We start from the raw sequence: 10,159 nt of genomic DNA on the forward strand, positions 1-10,159 counted from the left end.
GCCGGATGGGGCCCTTTAGGCCACACACAATTCTGTTTGGTTAGATACATAGTTTGGAATTCTCGGAATTCCGACAAATCCAAAAACCGAAATTCATGAAATTTCGATCCCTTTATATTCGGAATTTCGACTAATTTCGAAATCCGAAAAGCTAGTGTGCGCAGGGTGTACCCATGTGCAGGCATTTGGGCCACTTATATAGGCACACAAGTACTGTGTATTGCAAACAAAGAAGTATCATCAACGGCTCTCATTCCTGCACACATATATATACCGATGCACCCTAGATGCCCTCTTTTCGAATAATCAAAATTTCGACTCTATATTCAAAATTCGGTTTTTGAAAACCGAAAAATATTGGGCGGAATTCGAGGTTTCGTTCGAATCACAAACACCGGTTAGATCACGATATACCTTTACCTTTGGCCGACATCCATCCATCCCCCCCCAATCCACCCCTTTCTACTAAAAAGACTCCCAAACCGGCCCGCCTAAAAAACTCCAATCAAAGCCCATAAGAAGCCCGACAAAAAAACCCAACCGAAGTCCAGTAAAAGTCCAACCGCATTTGTTGACTTCAAGAATGATGCAACACTCTTGTTCCACACTATTAAACAACCCACACCTCATAAGCCCTAGGATTCGCCACCTCATAAGCTAGATCCAAAGGTTAGGGGGTGGTGTTGGATGTCCAAAACCACCCTTCTTTGTTATATTGATTGGTGTTAATTATTTGGCCCCACACCATTTATTCGGATCTTTTATTTTCTTTTCAATTCAATGATTTATGTCCATAATATTTCCTCATATTTAGGCGGTGTTATACAAATTCAAACTTGTCACTTATAAATGTTCTTCATAAATGTTTTAAGCTTTTAAGGGTTGCCATGTTTTAAGACCCAATGTCGGTTTTAACTCTTTAAATTACTTAATTGTGCATTTATAAAATCCGACTCTTATAAAATAAAGGTCCGTATAAAATGTGTATTTTCCACAAGGATATCAACAACGGAATTTCACGAAATATGTCATTTGAATTAAATATCGAAATTGATGTAATTTCACTAAATGTCGGATGTTTATGGCTTCACTTTGGCGGTTTAAGCACTAATCGAGATTCGCCCAAAAGCTTATAACGATTAATCGGAATTAATCGGGGATTAATTGCGATTAATCGCCTTAGCTAACCTATAATACATATGTCACATATAAGTGATATAACAACCTAAAACAAAATAAAGTAAAAAAACTACAAGCCTGAGTGGTGGTCTGGTGGAGGGATAGCTAGCCTAAGAGTTTTCTTTGGTTGTTTTTCACTTTTTACGGTTTTGATTATTTCCTCGGTGAAATGAAACGTTTTCAATATATAGATTCCTGGGATTTTCTTTTTTGGGGATTTTTGTTGGCTTAAATTTTTCCATAAAAAACCTATAAACCTAGTAATCGGCGTTTTTTTATTCGAATCGCCGATTAAGCGGAAGAAATTGCCCATTTTATGGCACCCGCTCAGACCTCTAAATTTTTTCTTGATCAGATCGGTCGGGGCGGGGCGCTTATTAATAGAGATTAATAGGCTTTAAACCGCCCAGCCGCTCAAACCTCTAAATTTTTTGTTGTATTAATAGTCGAGGGGTGCATAGCGATTATGCGCCGATTAATAGGCGCTTAAACTGCCCAGGATTTGGCTTGTAATGTTGGTAAATCATATCAACTCATTATTGTGTGGTTCACTAGTTCAGCAGGTATTAGTTTCATTGGAATTGACTTTGACTACTCTCTTATGTTACATTAAGTTTCATAAAAGATCGGTTCATAAAACATGAGAAAATTCAATCCGGTTGCAGACTTGCAGGTACGCATGGAGTTGTTCACTTGACTTGACTCAACCAACTTGCTTCTTACATGTGGCACTCTTACCTCACGTCTCTAACCCTTGATTTTGGGCAATAGAGCCACCACATCCTACCTAGCTAACTCTAGCTTTAGCCATGATTAATCCTCATGATTAATTTCACCAAAAAGTCTTATTTGGCTGACGTACTAATAAGTGGGTAAAAAGTCTTATTTGTGTAAGAGTGTTAAAATCAAGAGAAATGAACCATGACCATACCTACCTATCGACATTGTTTGGGCTGGTTGGGTCCTCATTTGTATCCATTTCTATAGTCATCCAAAAAAGATCAAGAAAAATGGTAAGTTAAGCTGTTAAGGCATACCCTATTTTAGTCTACCGATTACAATACCTCGTTACAATATTGTTCGGGTATGTCATTTCTTCTGACATACTATAGTCCATAGCACAAACAATAGCGATATATTGCGATATATATCGAGATATCAGAAAAGGATACATATTACATAATAAATATCACGATATAGACGATATGCTCCAAAATATATTCAACTGTAAATATCGACGATATTTAAATGATATTGACAATATATGCGATATTTAGCGATATTTGGAGATATTTTGTGATATTTTGTGTAGTTAACAATTGTATTTAATATTTGAGGTTAATATTTATGAGGAATATTTATCCTCTTATCATTATATTTCAAATAAATATAAATCGGATATAAATTACTCTAAATTATATATCAAGAAATATCCATGATATTTGTCGATGAATTCAAAAATGTCGGAATTGATGTAATTTCACTAAATGTCGGAAATGTTTATGGCTTCACTATGCAGTTTAAGCACTAATCGGGAGCAAGTCGCTCCAAAAGCTTATAACGATTAATTGGAATTAATCGGGGATTAATTGCAATTAATCGACTTAGCTAACCTATAATACATATGTCACATATAAGTCATATAACAACCTAAAACAAAATGAAGTCAAAAAACTACAAGCCTGAGTGGTGGAGTGATAGCCGGATCAAGACGAGTTTTCTTTGGTTGTTTTTCACTTTTTACGGTTTTGATTATTTCCTTGGTAAAGTGAAACGTTTTCAATATACCGACCTCTTCAATATATAGATTCGTGAGCTTTTCTTTTTTGGGAATTTTAGTTTTTTGTTGGCTTAAATTTAACAAAAAAAAAAACTATAAACCTATTAATCGGTGCTTTTTTTATACCGATTTTCCGATTAATCGCCGATTAAGCGAAGAAATTGCCCGTTTTATTGCACCCGCTCAAACCTCTAAATTTTTTCTTGATCAGATTGGTTGAGGGGCGCATAACGCTTATGCGGCGATTAAGAGGCGCTTAAACTGCCCAGCCACTCAGACCTCTAAATTTTTTCTTGATCGGATAGGTCGAGGGGCGCATAGCGCTTATGCCCCGATTAAGCGGCCGATTATTAATAGGCTTAAACTGCCCGAACCCGCTCGGACCTCTAAATTTTTGTTGATCGGATCGATCGAGGGGGGGCATAAGCTTATGCCCGCCGATTAATAGATTAATAGGCTTTAAACTGCCCAAGATTTGGCTTGTAATTCTATTCTACGTTGTAATGAGGCGTAGGGAAATGAGCCATTTGAGCGGCAAAAACTCCGTTCGCACCGATTCGACGGTTTGTCCTCGGTTTTTATCCTAAATTTCAATAGAGTCAGCTAAATGCAATTGAAATAACTATTATATTTTAGGGGCTAAAACATAATATACCATAAAGATAAAGCTTCATTTCCTGTTGGCGTGGGCCAAATTTTTGCTTGAGTTGTTTCCATTAATAGAAATTATTTGGACAATTTTGTCCCTATTTTTCTTATTAAATTACGAAATAATTGTGTTTACATCATTATAATAATTGTTATATTTTAGGAGTAAAACAGTATTAAGCATTTTTTATTTCTTTTTATGATAAAATTGATTAGTACAAACTAATGTGGGATAGACGTGGCATAGCCACGTGCTCAAAACTAGTGTTTGTAATTCAGATCAACTCATTATTGTGTGGTTTGATTGTTCAGCAGGTATTAGTTTGATTGGAATTGACTTTGACTATGGGTTATGTTACATTAAGTTTCATAAAACATGAGAGAAAGCCATTCAATCTGGTTGCAGACTTGCAAGTACGCATGGAGTTGTTCACTGACTTGACTCAACTTAAATGCTTCTTACATGTGGCACTCTTAGCTCACGTCTCTAACCCTTGGTTTTGGGCAATAGAGCCACCGCACCCTACCTAGCTAACTAGCTTTAGCCATAATTAATTTGACCCTCTTATACTAAGTGGGTAAAAGAGTAAAACTCAAGAATTGAACCATGATGATGGCACCTACCTATCGACATTGTTTGGGTCCTCATTTCTATCCACTTCTATACTCATCCAAAAAAGATCAGGAGAAATGGTACAAAAGGCATACCTTATTACACTATTGTTCGGGTATGTCATTTCTTGTGAAATATTATAGTCCATCGTACAAACTATTGCGATATATCGCGATATATATCGAGATATCATAAAAGGATACATATTACATAAAAATCACGATATGCTCCAGGATATATCTCTCTCCTTTAAAGAACGCGCCCCCACCTATAGTTTTTTCTCATACGCCGTTTTTTTCTTTTTTCGATTTTCCCCTCGCCAAATACTATTATTACAACCCATGCCATCCGAAATTTTGACAATTCCACCCGAAATTTCGACGATTTTATTAGAAATTCCAGACAAATTTTCAAAAATTATTTATTCCTATTTTATTTCGGTTTTATTTTAAGAGGCCTCTTATTTTAATTTTTGTAACCCGACAAATTTTAACATATTTAGTCTAAATTAGTGGGTTTGTGGCATAGTTAGCAATTCATAATACGGCAAAAATTCGATACGGAAAATATTAGAATAAAATTTGAGTTTCGACAAGAATTCGTTTTTTCAATTCGGATTAAAAAAAAAACGCAAAAAGTTCCCGTTAAGTAAAGTAATTTGAGTATAATAATGAAGCTAAAATTTAAAAAATACGATAAAATTTGACAACATACTAAACTTATAGTGAAAATACGAATAATTCACGAATTAATGATTTCTTGCCTAATTAACGAATTATTCCGTATCATTGATAAATATACCATTTTTAAACGTTTTCCGAATTAAACGAATAATTCGCCGAATTGCTAACTATGGTTAGTGGGACCTCCTTACATCTAGAACAACAATTTGGGTCGGAAATTTAAATTAATTTTTAATGATCGATTCAAATTTCAATTTTGAATCGGGTTTTTATTAAGAGGGCATCTCGGGTGTATGAGTCTTGCAGGAATGAGGGCCCTTGACAAGACTTCTTTGTTGCAATACACCAAGATTTTTTTGCCTATATGAGTGGCCCGGATGCTATATCGCCGAGTACACCCCCGCGCACACACACAAGTTGTTCGGTATCCATAATATCCATGATATTTATCGATATTTTAGATGTATCCACGATATTTGCATATGAGACAATGTCAAATATCCCCAAAGAGAAAGATATATCCACGATACATATCCATAAATCAGGGATCGATACTTTGCCATATCCCCGATATTTTTTTGTACTATGGTTTCACATGCAAATATCGTGGATATATCCAAAATATCGACAAATATCATGGATATTGTGGATATTTCTTGATATATCTTGATATATAATTTATATTTATTTGAAATATAATGATAAATATTTCTCATAAATATTAACCTCAAATATTAAATACAATTGTTAACTACATAAAATATCACAAAATATCTCCAAATATTGCAAAATATCACATATATTGTAAATATCGTTGATATTTACAGTTGAACTAGCATTCTGGCACGCGCGATGCCCCTGTTGTTTTTCACGCTTATTTTATGCTACCTATCCGAATTCGAAATCAATCTGGTTAATAAAACCGAAAAGCTAGTGTGCGCAGGGTGTACTCAGCGTATAGCATCTGGGCCACTCATATAGGCAAAAGTACTGGTGTATTGCAACAAAGAAGTAATGCCCTCATTCCTGCGCACTCATACACCCTGATGCACCCTAGATGCCCTCTTATGGATATTCTTTGATATATCATGATATTTAATAATTTATATTTATTTGAAATATAATAGTAAATATTAAATGCGAAAATCTAGTGTGCGTAGGGTGTAACCATATGCAGGCCTCTGGGCCTAGGCAGGGGGTTCGTGTGTATTGCAAGGCAGAAGTACTGTGAACGGCTAGATGTCCTGCACACACGTACATTGTGATGCACCCTAGACATCCTCTAAATGCGAAAATCTACACAAAATATCGTCAAATATCCCAAAATATCAATAAATATCGCAAATATCGCCGAAATATCATGGATATTTGCAGTCTTATATATATATCTCTAAGCATATCGTGATATTTATATATCTTTTGTTGACATATGGATATTTATCGTGAAATATCACGATATATCATGATATTTTGTACTATTGGTGAAACAATGTCAAATATCCCCAAAGAGGGGGATATATCCACGATATATATCGAGAAATTGGGTATCGATAAATACTCATATCCTCATATTTTGTACTATGTTTTGTACTATGTTATAGTCATCCCAAAATTTCCTTTGTTGAAAAATACACATAATTTCAAAATTTCATTAGGCACCTCATTTTATTATTGATGTCCATGAATAAAATACACGTGTTTTAATTAAGTAATTTAAATAAGGGGTTTTTTTACTTAACCCCCACTTATGTACCCCCCTTTTGCGATAACCCCCAATTTTAAAAATCATTATTGATTGCCCCCACTCCGTCTGTTTTGAGAGTACCGTACTACTATCAGTTGATATTTTCCATATTGCCCACTTTACCCTATTATATAGCGGGAATATTTTGGGTTCCCCACACATTCAAAACATAAAACATAAACACGATTTGTGTAAAACCCCCTAAATGTGCCCTAATTTTATCCGATAATTCTCTCTCTCTAACACTGTTGATCTTCTTCTCGTTTGATTGTGGTCACTTCTCCGTCTTTCTCTTTCATTCTCACTTCACTTATTTCACTGGTAAGTTCACTCTCACTATTTACTTTTTCGTATGAAATTTTAAAAAAATTGCACATTTATGTTCGTCGGGTTGTTTTGTAGTTTGGGGTGTTTATTTTGTGACATTTGGAAGTTTATATTCATGTTCCCTTTGTAATGATGATTGTATGATCAAAAAAATGTTTGATTTGTAATACTGTGTTTGATTTGTGATACTGTGTTTCCGCTTTTGAAGAATGTCCGTTAGAGGGTATAGGGTTTTAAGGATACATTTTAATGGAGAATGGAGAGAAGCAACTAGGGATGGTGTTAGGCGTAATGTGTATGTGGGTGGGAACACAGTTGATACAGACATGATTGATGGTGATGTAGCAAATATGGTCGAATTGGTTGCTTGGATCACATGTAAAATTGATTGTCCCCCAAACCCTATACTTGAGATTAGTTGGGCTGATGGAGAAAAAATAGAAGACAAATTGTGTCCGATGCTTGATTTGTTTTATATGTGGGGTCATGCAAGTAGAGATAGGAGAGGGTATAGCCATTTGTATGTCAAAGTTATTGAAGTGGAAGAACCGAAAGCAAAGATCGATGATGAGGATAATTTTAGTGAGTATCCACCCACAGACTATGAAGCAGAAGAAAGTGATGATGATGTCATATATGTTGATGGCATACCATGCAAGAAAGGACAAGATTTTGATCTTGATGAATGGCCAACAGTTGAAGAAGTTGATAGGATGATGGACTTGACAAGTGGTTCTTTTAAGGGTAAAAAATTGTTGGAATATAATAATGTTGGTGATGGGTTTGGGTCTGGGTCCAATACTTCCAAAGATCTTGGGTTCAATACTGTTGGTGATGGGTTTGGTGTTGGTGTTGGTGATGGGCTTGGTGTAGGTGATGTAGAAAAGTCTCAAAGCTCTACCCAAAGGAAGAGGAATAGTAGGAGAAGTTCTCACTCCCAAAGATCTTGTTCTCAAGTTGCAGGTACGTTTTGTTCTTTATTATCTTTTTTCTTGAGATGTCTTCATATTTTTGAAAAATGTTTTATTGATTTTAGCAGATAAAATAGGCCATGGTGATTTTGATGACACTTTAAGCTTTGACTTTTTGAACTTTTGAGTGGAACAGAATGTTGCTCAAGCTGATAATGTGACAACAAACAATGGTATGTTACATATTAGGGGCCCCTACATATTATTTTATATTTTATTTTTTATTTTGTACTATACAAGAAATAGGTTATGATATATCTCATGATATATACTTACTAGATCTATTTGATAAACCAGCAAGGCCAGAAAGACCACAAGTTGATGTGAATCAGATTGATGCAGAAGAGGCATACCACAGTTGTGAATCAACAGATGAGGAATACATCCCTTCTAAAGGTGATAGTGATATTGAATTTGATGCCTATGTTGTTGGAGAGCATGAGCATGAGCTTGATGAAGATGTAAGCAATGCTGGTAGAGTTAGTGATGTTGTAAATAGAACATTCAACATACCAACTGATGAAGGTGTTACTAGTGGTGCAAAACCATTGATTTTGGAGGTTGGTCAGACTTGGAAAGACAGGTATGAATTAAGGGATTACATTAGACTTTATGCTATTAGTAATAAGTTCATATTGAAGCAGACAAGAAATGACAGTGATAAGATGGAGTGGAAATGCAAGTCGCAGGATTGTAAATGGAGGTGTTATGTCAGGGTGATGACAAATGGTCATACAATGAAGTGTAGAAGCATGAATGATATACATACATGTGTTCAGGATGCAGAGGACAGGAATCCAATGGCAAATGCCCAGTGGATAGCAAGTTAAATTGAGATAGAAATGAGGATGCATCATAGGAGTTTTACTCCTAATGACATCAAAGAAGAAATGATGCATAAGTTTCAGGTAAGGATTAAGTATTGGCAGGCTTGGCATGCAAGAACCATAGCAATGGAGAAAATACATGGAAGTTATGATCTTTCATATGCAAAATTGCCTGAGTTGTGTAGGCAACTTGTTGCTTCTAACCCTGGAAGTGTTGCAATACATTCTAGGCATGAGAATTTCCATACTTTTACAACTCTGTGTGTTGCTTTCAAGGCTGCTCTAGATGGATTTGTACAAGGGTGTAGGCCTATGATAGGACTAGATGGTTGTTTCTTGAAGGGGAAACATGGAGGTGTGTGTCTATCCATCATTGCTTTGGATGGTAATAATGGAATGTTTTCGATTGCCTTCTATATTTGTATTGCAGAAAACACAGAGTCATGGACTGATTTTTTGGATAAGATGGCACCACACTTGAACAAGCATCATGACAAGTTGACTATAATTTCTGATAGGCAGAAAGGATTATGTAAGGCAGTGGAGACTGTTTTCCCCGACTACAACCAGAGGTTCTATTTTAGGCATATGGTCCAGAACATGAAGATAAAGCATAGAGGAGTTGACTATGAAGCTTGGTGTGCTGCCAAAGCATTTGCACAAACAGAGTTTGACAAGTTGATGCATGACCTGGAAAAACTTGATAGTGGAGCTAAGGAGTATCTGATGGGTGAAGACCCTAGGTCAGGCAAGATCACACTTTGATCATGTGTCCAAGTGTGAGCAGCTGTCAAACAATTTTTCTAAAGCTTGGAATAGCTACATACTGGATGCTAGGGACAAGCCCATTGTGAAGATGGTGTCAATGGTGATGGTGTTACAAATGAAATTGTTGTATGATAGAAAGGAAAAATGTGAGTTCTGGGGTGACAATGAGTTGGTGCCAAGGGTTAAAGCAATCATAGATGACAGATGTAACAAGATTGGAAACATGAGTGTCAGTGGTGCTCAAATCCAGGGGAAGTATTTAGTGAATCATATATATGGTAAATGGTGGAATGTGGACTTAAACTTGCACACATGTGATTGTGGTGAATGGCAACTCACCGATTCCTTTGTCTTCATCTTTGTAGCAAAGAATCAAGCCCTAGAACATTTCAATGGCATGAGTAAGTGTGAGCAAAGACATATTGTCTTGTCCTCTGTTAATGATGATATATGTTAATAATTCATACATTGTTGCTATAGGTATTGTAGCCCTTTACTTTATTGAGCAGCTTATAAAAGAGCTTGTGGTGGTCACATCACACCTTACTTGCAAGAAGATGAGTGGGCAACAAAGACACTTATCCCTAATTTGAAATAGGCTTTAATATGTGAATCTTCG

General features: G+C 35.9%; 1 protein-coding gene across 1 annotated transcript; it reads left to right on the forward strand.

Moving 5' to 3' along the window:
- Positions 1-8,787: 8,787 nt before the first annotated feature.
- On the forward strand, positions 8,788-9,537 carry LOC147511041 (uncharacterized). The gene has a single exon (XM_086598337.1). The coding sequence runs from the start codon at positions 8,788-8,790 to the stop codon at positions 9,535-9,537; it is 750 nt and encodes a 249-aa protein (XP_086454463.1).
- Positions 9,538-10,159: the final 622 nt, after the last annotated feature.

This window comes from Coptis chinensis, chromosome 3 (genome assembly GCF_015680905.1).
Source record: "Coptis chinensis isolate HL-2020 chromosome 3, ASM1568090v1, whole genome shotgun sequence".
Taxonomy (NCBI): Eukaryota; Viridiplantae; Streptophyta; class Magnoliopsida; order Ranunculales; family Ranunculaceae; genus Coptis; species Coptis chinensis.